Below are 15,859 nucleotides of genomic sequence, written 5' to 3'. Positions count from 1 at the left end.
CAACCCAGTGCCACCACAAAACTTTGCGATGTTCCAGAAGGAGTATGCAATCCTTAAGCAACTCCTTTACAAATCCAAAAATGCGCACCATTCCACACTATACTATCGAAAACTTGTCCATGTTTATCGGTTGAGCCGTAGTTTAATTGAGAAGTCCAAGGCCCAACTCAACCATACTCCTCAATTCCACGAGCAAGCCAAGAAACTACAAGACGAGCTCACTGCCGCCTACATTGCAGTCAGTAGCAATCTAGGACTAGGCCACTACTTAGGATTTACAATTGTAACTTTATCCATCTTAGCCAAACTCTTTACTGCATCTTTTAGTCTACTCAGCCCATCTAACCCAAACACAAGCACATCTAAATCTCAAGTAGTTACTCTACCCGACTCTGATTCTGACGAAATAAGCGATATATTTGGCTAACCCAATACTAATTCGACCAACCCAAGTTAGTGTCTATATTTTGAACAGCATCACGTTAGATTGTCAGCTGTCCATTTATTAAAGAATCATTGCCACCTGTTGTTGCCGGTCTAATTAGTTTGGGTTAGTATTTGGATGGGTTGGTATTTTGTTGGTATTAGTACTGGATATGCCGTTTGGAGAGATAAACCAGTCCGAATGGAATCGCAATAAATGTGTTCAAATGCTATGTTTAGTAGAGTAATATCTGATCTAATCTAATCCAATTTGTTGGTAACTTAAATAGTTAACTGGAATTGATATTTTCAAATTATAGAAACTAACTCTATCATTACCAGTATGTTCTACTAAAAGTACTAACTCAACACGATCTAAATATTAACAAAATCCCAACCTAACCCCCTTATCTCATCTGGTGTTTTGAAATATTCATACTAACACAACCCAACTCAAATACCATCTAAATATTAACAAAATTGCCAAAAAAGGAAATTCTCACATTCAGTCCCATTACACTCCATCCTAACAAAATACTAACACAACCTCACCTTTACCAACTTAATAATAACCCAATACTAATCAAACATGCTCAATAGCCAATTTATTGCTTCGGTAGAAAAAAAGGAAGCCTGATAAGCTTACAGGTCTTCTCTGGGCACAAACTCTTCCTCGGGAGTGGGAGCTTTCTCCTCCTCCTTGGGGGCAGTGGCTTCGTCAGTACTGGACATAATGAGATCAAAGGTGGATTGAACATCCTTGTGTTTGGTAGTAATGAGCTCGAGTGCTTCGGCATTGTCGAGAGTTGCCTCCTTGTCCTTGATGTTTCGGTTGTACCAGACTTGGGTTTCGTTGGCCAAAACAGTGCACTCCTCCTTGCGCGAGCCATCGGGGAGTTGGTCCTTGCGGGCCAGGATCTCGGCAATAAAGTCTTCCAACTTCTTGCCAGCCTCGCACCGGGCAAACCAGACATCTTCCTCTTCGCGCGTCTCTTCGTACTGCTTGTTCATACGCTCGATCTCCTTCTCGTCCATCAAGGTGGCTTCCTTCTTGATAACAATCTTCTGCTCGTTACCCTTCTCTTCTCCAAGTTCCTTGGCCGTTACTTCAATGTCTCCACCGTTTCCAAAGTCAAAGGTAACTTCAATAAGCTTCTTGCCTTTAGGAAGGTTGTTGTGGGGCATGTCAAGCTTGAAGCGACCGACAATCTTAGTGTTAGAGAACTTCTTGGTTTCGGTCGAGGCCTGACCGATCTCTATTTGCACACTCTTCTGGGCATCGGAAGTGGTGGCAAAGATCTTAGTAATAGTGTTGGGCACTTGCATGCCAGCCTTAGCCATTACTTCATAGATATTGTTCACCAGACCTAAACCGACATTCATCGGCAAAGCATCGACCAGAGCCACGTAATTGTCCGCACTAATAAGGTTCTCATGAGCAGCTGCATGGTAAGCTGCACCTACAGACACACACGTATCGGCATTTAGCTCAAAGCAGTGGTCCGCATTAGGGAACTGCTCCATAAGCAAGCGCCGTACACCGGAGATACGACTACTACCACCAACGTACAAAACGTTCTTGATATCAGCAGAAGTCAAAGAGATCTTGTTCAGAAGACCATCAGTGTCTTCAGCCTCAGCAGAAGCCTTGTTAACAATCAGCTGAATAATCTCTTGGAAAAGATCATCACAAAGATCGTTCAAAACACTAGTAGATAGTTGTAGTTCCATTTCACCACACTCATCAGAGATAAAGAATTTCTTAGCAACAGAGCAGTCCTGCACATTAGCATAAGAAGGTTTGCGGTTCTCAGAAGCAGCCAACTCTCGCTCAGCCCGATCATGGTCGTTCTGTTCTTCACACAGAGAGATCTTAAGCTCTTCAACCATGTTACGCAATCGTAGGGTTGCATTAATATTCAAAGCCCCGCGGCTCTTAATATGTCCCTTCTTGACCATCTGGCCCACGAAGTAGTTGTAGATGCGGTCGTTGACATTCTCTCCTCCTGAGAAGTTGTTCCCAGTATGAGCCTTTACAATTAGTGTTTGGTCCGCATAGTTTAAGTAGGATAGATCGAGAGTACCACCTCCCCAGTCAAAAACTAAGAACTCTTTCTCCGCTAAGTCTTTAACACCGCCCTTGTTAGCACAGGTGTAAGCATAGGCAATAGCAGCACTAGTCGGCTCGTTGATGATTCCTTCGTCCAAAACTTCAAGATTAGCCATTGAAGCAGCTGCTCTTGTCTCTTTCTTTTGCTGGTCATCAAAGTAGGCCGGTACTGTTACGACACACTTCTTACGGCTGTTGTCATTTAACAACTTATTAACACTATCTCTTAAAGTGCTTAAAACCATAGTACTTAGATCGCGAGGAGTTGTCCATCCGATTTCTTCGGTGCCGTCCCGGATAAGAATACCAATGACTCTGTTACCAGTAGCTGGATCCCGGCGGTCAGCAATCTCGTACTTAACTTGGTTTAAAGTATCATTGATGACTTTCTTGTCCTTCTGCTCGGCAAAACTACGGGCTAACAATGGCTTGAATCGGTAGAGATAACTCCCTACGGACTCTTTTTCACTCTTGGTCTTCTCCAGAGCTTCCCATCCTACAATAGGCTTAACTAGCTTACGCATGCCTTTCTTCATCCAGATGCCTTTGTAGAAGAAGTAGTCGGACTTCTCGTACTTCTTCTGTGACATCATCATATCGTCTAGAATTCGCTGGGGAGGCGCCTCTTGCATAACTTCCATTTTGATAAAGGAAGGCATTGTGTTACGGCCAAGACCATAAGATACGATCTCTACTGAAGATTTGCTTGGGTTGTACATAGATACTACTGAGAAAGTAGTTCCTAAGTCAATTCCTAAAACGATGTCATCTCGTTTAGTGGGTACTCCACTGGCATCTTGCTCAACAATCGGTTCATCGGTCCGGGGTGCTTCCGCGAATACAAAAGTAACTAACTGAACTAACGCTAGTATAGCTAAACCTATACTAAACCTACTTGCTTTCAGTCGTCGCAATCTAGGAATATTCATATTTTCTAAAAAAAAGTTTCTTTATATAGGCTGTAAATTGATTAATGTATAATTTATTAATATTTACTAATTGGTAGGTCGTAAATTGATTTTAAATTCTTTAAAATTGCGTTATTATGGATAATGGTGAGATAAGTAGTAATTTAAAAAGTAATGTATGTGGTGATATGGGTAATGATATATGTAGTGATATGGGTAGTGATAGTAAAGGTGTAGTTGGTGCTAGTGCTGGTGGTAGTAGTGCTAGTAGTGGCAATAATAATGATGTCCTTGGTAGTAGTAATATTGCAGCAGATACTGGCAATCTGTCTAATAGTGGCAATATTGTGGCTGGTTGCAGTAATATGTCTAATAGTGGTAATATTGCGGCTGGTGGTATTAATATACCCGATAGTGGTAATATTGCTCGAAGTGGTAATGAAAATGGTATGTGTAGTGGTACTCCGGCTGAGGGTGGTATGGCTGGTGGTGCTAATGAAAGTGCTGCTAGTTCGGCGCTGAGACAACTGGAGCAGATTGGGCTGGAAGTTAAGCGACAGATTGAGGAAGAGCGAGGGAAGCAAGAGAGTTTTAATAGTTGGTTGTTGTCTATTCATGATCGGAGTGGCTTAATGACGGCGGGTGAGAGTTTGAAGGAGTACTTGAAACGAACGTTGTTGATGGAGTATCCGCGGCGCATGGGCGAACAGTATAGTACAACGATTGAAATTGAGATTAATGAGCGAGGTAAGGCTAGAGTTCAGCTGGTGAATGAAACACTGTATGTGGCTGGACGATACCGCAAAACAATCCGTGGAATTTCTAATACGCCGATGATCATTGTGCGGCGGAGTCAAGAGAAGAAAGGAAAACGAGCGGGACAGAAACGAAGGACAAAAGGCGGCTCTAATGGCGATAATAGAGAGACGTATGAAAGTGAAAGTACAGCTATTTCACCGTTGCTGGGTGGATTGCAAAGTGTGTATGAGTCGGAAAACAGTGAAGCTGGCTCTGTTTCTAGTTTTAGTGATGCCGTCGGACAGTGTGCTACCGCGGAAATAAGAATGCGAGCTGTTTCTGACTGGATTGAACCGATCAAGCAGTACTTTGATGGAAAAGAAGCTGTGTTTATGTCAAGTGGCCGAGAAGATATAGATGTACGAATGCTGGGTAAAGGCCGGCCATTTATTGTGCGTATTGAAAAGCCGCGGCGTAATTTACCTCGGGCGCTAGAGTCCTTGGTAGTAGCAGTAAGTGCGACGGGTGAAGAAGTTGAGGAGCAGTGTGTTAGCAACCAAGAGATTCGCATTAACTACCAGATGAGTGCAGCAGTTGAGTTGCTCGATTTAGCACTGGTTAAAGGAAAAGAGGCTTGCCGGCAGATGAAAGAGATAGAGCAGACAAAGAAGAAGGAGTACCAAGTTTCAGTCATGACAAAACTAGCACCAGAAGCAGTTAGAGCATCTTTAGTCCATCAAGGCTGGCTAGTATCTCGGGCGGAAACGCCTAATATTTTATCTAAAGACTTACTTACACTCCGGCAAAAGACGCCTATTCGGGTGGTACACCGTCGAGCCAATTTAGAAAGAGCTAGACAGGTTTACAACTGCGTGATAGAAATTCGACCATCTGATGATCTACCCGACTGGCCAGATAATGGCACCCAACTAGTAGTTCACTTGGTGGCAGATGCCGGCACGTACATCAAAGAGTTTGTAAATGGCGATTTAGGCCGGACTACTCCCTCCTTAACTGAGCTACTCGGCGGTTATTGCGATGTCGTTGAACTAGATGTCCTTAATATTGAAGCCAACTTCCCAGTACCCGAGACCATTCTCACCCCCATTAGACTAGTTTAAATTGGATTAAGTTGTGTTAAGTTGTTATTAAGTTGTTATTAAGTTGTTATTTGATAGTGGTTGGAGTTGTTGAATTGTTAAAAGTAAACTTGTTAAAGATGATAAATAAATCACGTTATTTGTTAGTATATACCAACCCAATACTACCCTACTTTAGTATCTGCTACTTTAGTATGCACTATTTCCTCTTTATTATACTTTAGCTGCCTTGAGTTATTGCAATCCTAACCCAATTTAATTCTTATCTAACTCTATTAAAAACTAAAATTGTAGTCTTCCGAAACAGAATTTGGTTGGGTTTCAAATCGTTTTTATTTAAGTGTGTTTTTTTGAGTACTAACATGGACTGGAATAGGGAAATATCCCAACGGTTGTTATTATTTCATCAGGGAGCAATTGAAGAATACCGGAAATTGCTAAACCCATTCAATTTGTATGTTTATGGTTACGGTTACAAAACTGATTTGTTAAAGGAGATATTTCCTGATAGTATAATAGTAGACTTTAGTGAGAAAGATAATGTCCTAATATCTCGAGATATTTACAGCCACTACAATATCACACCATCTGAATGCGATTTAAAACCCACATTATCCGATATAAACCAACATATTAAAAGAGATAAGGTTGAGAAGGTTTTGATTCTGATCAATGCTAGGAAGGATATTTTAGAACATATCACTAACTTTCGAGTAGTACTGGTTCAGAACCGAGATTTGTATATTTCTTTTGATGAGTTATTACAGTACAACTTTATTATGCGTGATTTAACTACCTTTGTTTTTGAAGTAGATAAGCGACCAGGACTTTCTTCTCGAATTGAAGAAGTCTTTAATATTTATGATTGCGTTGGTCCACTTAGCAAAACAGTTTTCCGTCTAGTCCTACGCCGCGCAGCATCAAAGGCCGAATTCTCTCTACGCGATCTCTTTAACAAGGAAAAGAAGAAACTCCTAATTGTAAACTATGGCACCTTTAGAGAATCCCTAGCTGGATTCTTTGACGCCGGGATCTTGGTGGAAACCAACAACATCTGCCGCCTCAACATCAGCAAGAAGGACCTTAGCGAAATTCTCGACATCATTGATAAGACCGAATAATTCAAGCACTTCAAAACACAAGCACTCCAACCATCCTAGTACGTTGGCCTAGGACATAACAGGCAGTAAATCATCTTAATTATAACAACTTCTAATTCTAATTCTATCTCGGCTACAGCTTGCTTAAGTTAAGTTTGAGTTAAGTTAGGTTGTATTGGGTTAAGTTAGCATTACGTTAAGTTAGTATTACGTTAGTAGTAAGTGGCAAGTAGTAAATCGTGATCGTATGACAGCGACACAATAACCTAATACAATATAATCAAAATCACAACTTAACTTAACCCAATACAACCTCACATAAACCCAACCCAACCCAACCCAACACAATACTAACTCAAATTCAACTTAAGTAGATGTTTATTGTTCTTTACACGGCGGGCATCGTTTCAAAAAGGTCCTAATACTATCTACTAGAGCGGGCGACCTGCTTTTTAGCCCCCGAGCTATTTCTGGCTCTAACTTCTTTCTGAGTGCGGCTGCCTCGGCCGTGCTTACACCTTTAATCATAGCTACTAATAACTGCCAAACTAAATGAACGGCAATACTTCCTAAAAAGAGCCGGTTTAAAGTAGACGGAGTTAACAAGAGAAGAACGTCATTAGCTAAGCGTTGGTACTGCTTCTCATCTTTCTCTTTCAAGATCAAAAAGACCAAACATCCCACCAGTACTCCAGCTGTATTTCCTAAAATCGGACCAGCTAAGCCGTTCAAACGTCCTTGCCAGTCCCGCGGATTACGGCGCATATAAGGCACTAGAGCCGGCAACAACTGACAAAATTCCGGATTAGCCGCCACATAAACCAGCCGCTCAAACAAAATAAGCACAATTGCTCGACCATACGCCTCACTATTCGCTCCATTCTCATTCCCAGATGCTTCTTTACCAACCAACCGTCGTACTAAACTCACCCCCTTATCTAAGTTAAATAAATCTTCCTTTATCTCCCCAAGCAGCTCAATCACTAGTTTACTACTATCTAAACCATCTAAACTCTTCCCAGCCACCCCAAGAACTTCCGATCTATGCAATACATCGTAAATCTCTTCTATTTTAGCCCGGGACTGAATCTTCTTCTTCACCATAAATACCCGATCGGACTTCTCAACCACCAAAGTCCCTTTCTTACTAGACTTTCTAATTGCCTTCCCTAAAGCCCCTTCAAAGAACGGCTTCGCATTCTTCTCCCCACTTACAGTACTTACGTTGCTACTACTTGCATTATTGCTTAAACTACTATTTATATCACCAGTACTTATACCACTACTACTTATATTTATACCATTTATAGTATTATTTGTGTCGCTGATGACGTCATTACTAATTGCCGAATTAGTAGGTAGATAAAAATCAGGCGTTTGGGCCTCTCTTTTCTTATTAGTACGCTCAAAAAGGAAAGCAACAAAGTCCTTTTCTTTAGGAGTCATAAAGTTCTTAAATCCTCTAAGTAGATTAGTGCGATTTTCAACTTCAGTAGAAGAATTAGCATTGCGCCGTCTATCCCGCATAAAAATAAATTACGGCGTAGTTGGCCTATTTCTGGTGCGTAAGATCTGATTATACTCTAATTCGGCTAAATCATAGTTAAGTTCTGGAACAAGAGGGGGAGTGGCTTGTTTTCGTTTGGTTTGTTGTATCAGAGTATCTAAAGAGACCTTTCCATCTTGATTTCGGCCTAAACCGGTATTTATGTTCCAACCCATTCGCAAGAGAATTTGGTATCCGATGCTCTCTTTAAGTCCGGTTGAAATATTATCTTTAATGGCCATTTCTCTGGCTCTTTTCTTCTCTTGGCTTCTACGAACGAAGCGCATGTAGAACGGTTCGGGCGGTGCCATGCAAATTTTGCCGGAATGGGGTTTAGCTTGCTGCGAAATGGCTTAGTATTGGGTGGGGAGGGGCATGAATGGCGGTTAAGTAGAGAGAGGGAGGCAGAAATGATGTTGGCTCAAGGCCAGTTAGTCACAGTTGTTCCTTTGGTAGGAATAGAGAGGTTTGAATTAATAGAAGGGCCGATTGGACCTTTAGTTCCGATGGCACCAGCCCAGGTGCCTTTGTATGCGGCTTTGTTATTGAAACATAGTGGGCAGTGTGTAATTCAGGCGCCAGAATGGTTGAGTTTAAGCTACTTAAAACGAGCGGTCGAAAGAGAGGAAGAGTTGAAGGATGAGTTTACAGAAACAGATATGTACTTGTTTGAGAATGCGAGTGTGTGTCTTGAAAACTGTGAGATTATCGAGGATATAGCTGAAATTCGCATACAGTTGAAGAAGTTGCGAGAAGTACGTATGCAGAAGTTGCTGAAGGGGATAGAGTATATTGATACACCAATTATAGGTACAAACAACCTGACATTTTTTGAGTTTCGCAAGATCAAAGAGTATCTTTTACCCCATTTGGAAATTCAAAAGAACTTACAATAAATTGCGATCAAGTTAGTATTGAGTTGAGTTTAGTTTAGTTTGGTATTGAGTTGGGTTGGGTTGCGATTAAGTATGTTTGGTTTAGTATTGAGTTTAGTATTGTGTTGAGTTGAGTCTAGTTAGTATTTAAGTTAAGTTTGTGTTAAGTTGGCATTGAGTTAGTATTTAAGTTGCTATTAAGTTAATGTTAAGTTGATATTAAGTTGCTGTTAAGTTAGTGTTAGCACTGAGATGGATAACAATCATTTTACATTTAATGAGATAAGTGCGTATTGGGTTAGTAGTGGTAGGTAGTGGTTAGTAGTGGCATTAGTATTAAGAATAGTCACATTACTATGTAGGTGCTAAGTGCGTATTTAACCATATAAGATGGGGTAATGAGTAGGTGCTGTCTTATATAATGAAGGCATTAGATAAGATGCCATTAAACAAACAGATAAGAAAACAAGAACAACTAGTGCACTATCAACTTAACACAATCCAAACTTAACTCAACTCAACTTAACACAAACCTAACTTAACACAACCTAACTTAACTTAACCCAATCCAAACTTAACTCAATCTAAACTTAACTTAATGAAATGCTAAAGTATATCTTTCTAGAATAGTTTATTGTACAGATTAGTCTTGGTTTAGTCTTTGTCCTGACCTTCGGGCTCGTAATCAGAAAACGAAAGGTTGGCAAAGAATGAAGATGCCTCTGGCTTTCCAGAAAAGATGCCTTTGGACTGGGGTTTGCTAAAGAGCTTACTGAAATCCTTCTTTTCGGTGGCGGGCTCGTCTTTAGGAGACTCGGGTGTGGATTGGGCGGGTGTAACTGTGCGGCTAGGTGACTTCTTGGCGCTTCGCTTGGAAAGCTCTTTCTTGAAGTCCATAATCGGGCCTTTCTTCTTCTGGGCCGGTAGACCAGTCGAGTCCGGGCGCTTTTTCTCCGGGGCCGAAGTCGTACTGCTCTTCTTAGCCGCCGCCCTAGGTTGAGTTGGTCCGGAGTTAGCTGGAGTTGAACTAGTAAGTGGATTGGCCGTTGACTTGCCTAGAGAAGGAGTAGTAGTGGTGGCTTGGGGAGAAAGAAGAGGAGATCGGACTTGAGCAATAGGAGCATGCTGGGCCGGAGGCTGGTTGAGAGAAGGACGAGGACCGGGTAGAGTAGGTCGATCAGGCTCAGGCCGGTTCTCTTTAGCCAGAAGTAATTGTGAGAAGAACTCAGGCGGTGGATAAGAGATAGGACTACGCTCCGAAACACACTGCATTTGCTTAGCCAGTAAATCTTCTAACCGCTGAATCGTACCCTGAAGAATAGCAATAGTTTTATCCTTCTCTTCTACCTTAGCCTTACTAATCTCATTCTCGATCCTAATTTGAGCTAATTCTTCAGTAGTAGCCGGTGTATTAGTAGGATGGCGGGCAATTTGACTTTCAAGTTCTTCAATACGACGTTTAAGATCTCTTTCTTGGCGGTAGAGAGCTTCTTCTTGTTCCGTTTGAATTTGTTTGGCCTGGGCTAGTGAGTGTTCAAGAGTGGCAATATGCTCTTCCTTTTTAAGCAGGCTGGTTTGCTTACCTTCTAAATCTTGAGTTTTTGTTTGGATGAGTTGAGTCAATCGCTCGGTTTCTAATTGAATTTGAGTCTTAGCTTCCTTTTCAAGACGAAGTGATTGTAAAGTCTCTTCGAGTTTAGCTTGAGTTTCGGTTAGAGTTTGGAGAAGAGAAGATCTAGCTTGGGCTTCAGCTTGACTTTGCTGAGTTATTTGTGCCTTTGTTTCCTCTAGTTGTGAGGTTTTAGTCCTTTCTAAACTGACTTCTTGTTGGGCCTGATTGATTGCTAAGTTAAGTCGGTCAATTTCAGCTTGGGTCTTAGTGATGGTTGTTTCAAGGTCCTTTTGGCGCCGGAGGTACTCTTTAGCTTCTTTTTCTTTAATAGAGATAGCTAGATCTCGGTCTTTTAAGATCTTTTCCTGATCGGCTAGTGTTTGGTTGAGTTCTTCAATCTCAGTTTGGGCTTGAGTTAATTCGGCTGTACTACGCTCCATCTCTTCTCTTTCTTCATCTAGGGTTGCACACTCATTCAAAAGCAAAGTAATAATCTCATTATTAATCTTTTGGTCAATCTCGTTATACTTACTCTCTTCGGTCAGAGTCTGCTTAAGTAAAGTCAAATAGGCATCTGGCAAACCGGACAAACTAAAAGACGCATCGATCTCCTTCATTTGTTTTCGCAAAAATTAATGCTTATTTGAGGGTATGCTAGGGTATATAGAGGGCGATTGGGTGGGAATTGGGGTCGGAATTAGTCAGTGCGAGTATCGGATCAAAGACCCCGATTTTCCTTATGAGATAGAGATTGTTAAAATGAGGTATAATTATAACCGAGATATGGTAGAGATAGTAGAGATAGATAATGCAACGATAAAACAAAATGTAGCAGCTGGGTATGTGCGGGTTCGGGATCGAATGGGGTATCAGGAATACGGTCGTTTAGTGATGCAACAAATTGAAGAAGTATTTAGTGGCAAGGTAGTTAATGTAAATGTGCCGGTTAAGGTAGGATTAGCTGCGGTGGATGAAGGGATGGGGTTGGGAGGACTTGATTTAGTAGGTGGAGTTGATTTGTTGGGTGAGGTTGATTTATTAGGGGGTGGGAGTGATCGGATAGATTTAGATATTGAGGAGCGGGAGATACGGGGGAGTGATCGGTTTATTAGGTTTAAGTACCGGGCGCAGAACGTACGGGCGTTTAAGTTGGGATGGGTGGGGTTATCTTTTCGGTGCCAACGGTGTGGAACTGGGGATACGAAAGTAGTTGGTCGGGGGAAGGAGATAGAGAAAGATACTGAGAGTGTGCAGGCTTGTCGGAATTGTGGGATTTATATTAAGATAGAGACGACTTTTCATTTGATTGTAGTTGATGGTGATAACAAGCATAATTTGATGAGGATAGATAGTTTTTGCTTAGTTGATTTGTATGTATCTGATTTGAGCTTTAACTGTGTATGTGATATGTGTGGGCGGGTGCAGGAGATAGGGGCTAGTCGGAAGGTGAAGTGTGGATGTGGGTATGTTTTGGAGATTAGACCGGATAAGGTAGGGGCATTTGCGGATGTGCAGCCGGTGTTGGGTAGTAGTAGGAAAGGAGGGTTGAAGAGTGATTTACAGTCGTTGTTTAAGACGAATGGGACTTGTGTGCACTATAAGAAATCAACGCGTATTTTTGTCTTTCCGTGTTGTGGTGAGCGGTATCCTTGTGATATTTGTCATAATGATAAAGAGGAGCATTTGGCAGAACTGGCTAAACGGATGATTTGTGGGATTTGTCGGACTGAAGCACCGGTGGCACCTACCTGTCCTAATCCTAATTGCCGGGCGAAACTAACTGGATCGCACTCGGCGCACTGGGAGGGCGGGAAAGGATCCCGGGATAAAGCAACTATGTCTAAGAAAGACCGCAAGAAGTATACTAAATGAGCCAGTAAGACATAAAGGGATTTCAATAAATAAGCCACTATAGATGTGTTATTTTACTTTAGTCCATTTAACTCATCTCATACAGATCTTGTGCCTATCTAAGACAACAGACAGATCTAATATACAACGTACAACAACCAATAGCTTACTTAACTCATTTCAATCTAATACCACCTTAGCATAACCTAATACCAACTTAACATAACCTAATACCACCCCATTATAACCTAATACCAACATAACACCAACACCAACTTAACATAACCCAATACCGACTTAATTCAACTTAATACCACCACAATACATACTCAATACATACTCAATACACACTTAATTCAACTTAACACAATACTAAACTATACTAAACTAACTTAACCTAACACAATACTAAACTAAACCAACTTAACATAACTTAACATAACAATACATATCTATTTGCTTTATTAGGACGTTGCTCAAACTTAACTGCTGTCTTTGAAAAGGATCTTTCTGGACGGCTTGTTTACAGGCAGAATTTGGCTCATTCGCCCGGATAGAGGAGATAGAATGTACTTTTGACCTTGAAGGTCTTTGCGCTTGGGTGTGGTGATGGAGCTGGGCGTGCTTGGCTCGGCAGGTCTTTTGGGAACCCGAATATTTCGGATAATTGAAGGCAGCAGACTATTGTAGGTCTTAATAATTGCCTGGTTGGTCAGGTCTTCAATTGTTACCGTATAGTTGCGGTCTTTCACCAAACAAAAAGGAACGACAAACCCAATCTCTTGATAAACAGAAAAGACTTTGGTCAGGGATACTTTGCGGCGGCTGGCATGTAAAGCAATGTACGAGAATGCGATTAGCATAATCTCTGCAGAGTAGTCGGCAAAGTAGCCGAGAAGTCGCTCTTTCAACAAAAAGGTCCGTAAGATAGAGAGAAGTAGTGCTTCAGCACTTCGGGAGAAGCCCATTCGCTTTATAAACTCCATTACTGCGACGTGTAGAATAATCACAAACTTGCGATCGGTTACTCGTACTTCATAGGTTCCAGGTGACGCATTGGCGGGTAGAATTCCTTCATCTCTATCTCGTTTCTTTTGGACAAACTGAATGTCTTCATCAGCAAACATTCGATCCGTTCGTTTCTCGCGATGTCGACAATACAGATTCATGAAATAGACCGTTTCGTACTTCAAATAGAATTGGTAAACAATCTGGTTTTGTTTCATCTTAACCATTTGTTTAAAGACGTCCTGGATCGTGTCTAAATTAAACCCGTCTTCGCGGAACAGGCCAATGCCCAATGTTTCTTCCCCACGCAATGCTCGAGTTAACACGGCCTGGTAGCACAAAATAGCCGGCGGTTTTTCTTTTCCTCCTCCAAGATTGGCTAGTTCTTTTGCAATCTCTTTGATGTTTGCAATATGCTCATCTGGGACTGTCAAAACCGGGACTTTCGAAAAGACAAACGCCTTTGGCATCTTCTTTGTGACTTGCCAAAAGAGCTCCTGCGGGCGCAGCTCTAGGATACGCAGCTCTTCTGAGGAGAGAGGCTTCTTGGAATCGATGTGGTCTTTGATCTGCTTTTGAATTATGAGAAAGATGATCAAATGCAGCGATATTCGGTAGTAGCGACGAATGTCTTTCCCCCTATCTATATGCATAACACCATCAAAAAACTCGTTAAAGCTTTCCTTGACCCCAAGATGGTCATATATCATTGTGTTGTCTCCACTTCGAAATACTTCAATCCAGGCATATCTCTTCTTTTTGTCCATAGTTTCTCTTTGTTTACAAAGTATTTATGTGATTCTATTGATCAAATGAATTTTAAATTAAGTTATCTAGAAGTGACTTAATATCTCCCATATTGGCGGTTCATATTACCCGATTTGGTCAAAAGCAATTGTAAATGACACTCTTCTATTGATTTATTTACTTACAAACACAGACTCATCTTAACATGCCTGCAATCTGCCCATTTTGGGAATAATGCCAGACGTCATTGACCGACATAAACATACAACTTGGCGCGTATTTGCACTCAATCCTCTGCTAATACATTCTCCTGCAACCATAGCAACATTTGCACTCTTCTCCTGGCCTGATTCAACTTAACAACACCTTGCTGCTACTACCAGCCAATCTAAAACACATTTCCGCTAAAATCAAAATTATGATCTGTCAAGACAAAAATCAGATTGCTATTAAAATGACATTAAAATAGTGTTAAAATGACACTAAATTAACTTGAATTAAAATGAGTTAAGTTAAGATAAGATAAGTTAAGTTAAGATGAGTTAGTGCTAAGATGAGTTAAGATAAGATGAGTTAATATTAAGATGAGTTAAGATAAGCTGGAGTGTGTTGACACTTTGCCATTGAATTAACTTAACCCAACTTAACCCAACTTAATATTAACTTGACCAACCAACCAACTCAACCAACCATATAATACAACCACACCACTTAACCCAACTTAATATCAACTCAGCTCAATATAACATATTACCATTAAGATAGTATAAATTAGCAATTAAGATAGTACAATACTACCCCAATTAAGATAGTACAATACTACCCCAATTAAGATAGTATAAATTAACAATTAAGATAGTATAAATTAGCAATTAAGATAACATAAAACAGTAATAAAGTAACGACTAGTTAATCATGTGCTAATAATGAGCTAGTAGATAGCCAGAATATCAAAAAGAATCCTCGGTTTATTAGAACCAGCACGTACATTGTGCCAAATTAGCCCTGTTGAGTTTAACTATCCCACTTAACTGCCTCCATCTAGTAGTGCTTGTTTGCACTGGAGAGAGCAGACAATAAGCTCAAAGGGAATGAGCGTATCTCGGAAGGAAAGAACTTTATAAATCGGTTGTCCCGTGGCCGTATATGCCCGACAGCTCCGACACTGATCATAGTCCGTGCGAATCGGTAGGATATCCAAAGGCTTCAAAGCGCCCATTTCATTAATACATATCTCTTTTAGACTCTTAAGTCCACTAAATTCACTGGCCGAATTAGCCCGTTCTATCTCGTCTGCGGTCATAAAATGGTTAGGACTAATCGTAAACTGGGTTAAAGGCAAGTCAAATAACTCAATCGGCAGATACTTAATCGGGTTATTCGCTAAAGTTAACATAGTTAAGTTGGTTAGTTTCGCTATTTTATGCGATAGCTTTGTCAACTTATTAGTGCGCAGAAATAGTCCTTTAATGGGTAATAAAGAATACAACTCAACTGGAATTGCTTCGATCAGATTTCCTTCTAAATTGATAATAACGGGCAGATCTGCTTGCATTAGCATTTGTTCGTAGTCCGGCTTGTCTAAAGCTGAAAATGGATGTTCTCCTCGGACAGTTTGAGAAATGGCGACAATTGGTAAGTTTTTGATTGATAAGCAGCACAGATTGATTGTTTTGAGTCCAGATTGGGCTATACGGGCGCATTCGAGCGAAGTTTTGATTTCGCGGGCTTGATCTTCCTCGGAGATTGATTCAAAAAACAGGGGGAGGGAATGGTTTCTTTGGAGGCCACCAGTTCGCCTTCTAGACCATTGGGACATACGCCTAAAAAATATTTGAGCT

General features: G+C 41.0%; 11 protein-coding genes across 11 annotated transcripts; 5 read left to right on the top strand and 6 right to left on the bottom strand.

The window, feature by feature from the left end:
* Positions 1-28: 28 nt before the first annotated feature.
* NEHOM01_0113 (uncharacterized protein) lies at positions 29-427 on the top strand (the record flags this gene model as incomplete). The annotated part of the gene is made up of 1 exon (XM_051488991.1): positions 29-427. The coding sequence occupies one exon, from the start codon at positions 29-31 to the stop codon at positions 425-427; it is 399 nt and encodes a 132-aa protein (XP_051344951.1).
* Positions 428-1,065: 638 nt separating this feature from the next.
* NEHOM01_0112 (heat shock 70kDa protein 1/2/6/8) lies at positions 1,066-3,462 on the bottom strand (the record flags this gene model as incomplete). Its single annotated transcript, XM_051488990.1, has 1 exon — positions 1,066-3,462. One exon carries the CDS (start codon positions 3,460-3,462, stop codon positions 1,066-1,068), a length of 2,397 nt encoding a protein of 798 aa, XP_051344950.1.
* Positions 3,463-3,578: 116 nt separating this feature from the next.
* On the top strand, positions 3,579-5,300 carry NEHOM01_0111 (tRNA pseudouridine synthase 10; the record flags this gene model as incomplete). Its single annotated transcript, XM_051488989.1, has 1 exon — positions 3,579-5,300. The coding sequence occupies one exon, from the start codon at positions 3,579-3,581 to the stop codon at positions 5,298-5,300; it is 1,722 nt and encodes a 573-aa protein (XP_051344949.1).
* Positions 5,301-5,641: 341 nt separating this feature from the next.
* On the top strand, positions 5,642-6,400 carry NEHOM01_0110 (origin recognition complex subunit 2; the record flags this gene model as incomplete). The annotated part of the gene is made up of 1 exon (XM_051488988.1): positions 5,642-6,400. One exon carries the CDS (start codon positions 5,642-5,644, stop codon positions 6,398-6,400), a length of 759 nt encoding a protein of 252 aa, XP_051344948.1.
* A 357-nt stretch (positions 6,401-6,757) lies between these two features.
* Positions 6,758-7,906, bottom strand: NEHOM01_0109 (uncharacterized protein; the record flags this gene model as incomplete). Its single annotated transcript, XM_051488987.1, has 1 exon — positions 6,758-7,906. The coding sequence occupies one exon, from the start codon at positions 7,904-7,906 to the stop codon at positions 6,758-6,760; it is 1,149 nt and encodes a 382-aa protein (XP_051344947.1).
* A 9-nt stretch (positions 7,907-7,915) lies between these two features.
* On the bottom strand, positions 7,916-8,236 carry NEHOM01_0108 (uncharacterized protein; the record flags this gene model as incomplete). Its single annotated transcript, XM_051488986.1, has 1 exon — positions 7,916-8,236. One exon carries the CDS (start codon positions 8,234-8,236, stop codon positions 7,916-7,918), a length of 321 nt encoding a protein of 106 aa, XP_051344946.1.
* Positions 8,237-8,251: 15 nt separating this feature from the next.
* NEHOM01_0107 (GINS complex subunit 2) lies at positions 8,252-8,821 on the top strand (the record flags this gene model as incomplete). The annotated part of the gene is made up of 1 exon (XM_051488985.1): positions 8,252-8,821. The coding sequence occupies one exon, from the start codon at positions 8,252-8,254 to the stop codon at positions 8,819-8,821; it is 570 nt and encodes a 189-aa protein (XP_051344945.1).
* Positions 8,822-9,454: 633 nt separating this feature from the next.
* On the bottom strand, positions 9,455-11,029 carry NEHOM01_0106 (uncharacterized protein; the record flags this gene model as incomplete). Its single annotated transcript, XM_051488984.1, has 1 exon — positions 9,455-11,029. The coding sequence occupies one exon, from the start codon at positions 11,027-11,029 to the stop codon at positions 9,455-9,457; it is 1,575 nt and encodes a 524-aa protein (XP_051344944.1).
* Positions 11,030-11,063: 34 nt separating this feature from the next.
* NEHOM01_0105 (uncharacterized protein) lies at positions 11,064-12,284 on the top strand (the record flags this gene model as incomplete). The annotated part of the gene is made up of 1 exon (XM_051488983.1): positions 11,064-12,284. The coding sequence occupies one exon, from the start codon at positions 11,064-11,066 to the stop codon at positions 12,282-12,284; it is 1,221 nt and encodes a 406-aa protein (XP_051344943.1).
* A 461-nt stretch (positions 12,285-12,745) lies between these two features.
* Positions 12,746-14,038, bottom strand: NEHOM01_0104 (uncharacterized protein; the record flags this gene model as incomplete). The annotated part of the gene is made up of 1 exon (XM_051488982.1): positions 12,746-14,038. The coding sequence occupies one exon, from the start codon at positions 14,036-14,038 to the stop codon at positions 12,746-12,748; it is 1,293 nt and encodes a 430-aa protein (XP_051344942.1).
* Positions 14,039-15,045: 1,007 nt separating this feature from the next.
* On the bottom strand, positions 15,046-15,837 carry NEHOM01_0103 (uncharacterized protein; the record flags this gene model as incomplete). The annotated part of the gene is made up of 1 exon (XM_051488981.1): positions 15,046-15,837. One exon carries the CDS (start codon positions 15,835-15,837, stop codon positions 15,046-15,048), a length of 792 nt encoding a protein of 263 aa, XP_051344941.1.
* Positions 15,838-15,859: the final 22 nt, after the last annotated feature.

This window comes from Nematocida homosporus (genome assembly GCF_024244095.1).
Source record: "Nematocida homosporus strain JUm1504 chromosome Unknown 4562, whole genome shotgun sequence".
NCBI lineage: Eukaryota > Fungi > Microsporidia > Nematocida > Nematocida homosporus.
The sequence above is the reverse complement of the archived record's forward strand: the minus strand, read 5'-3'. Positions and strand labels throughout refer to the sequence as shown.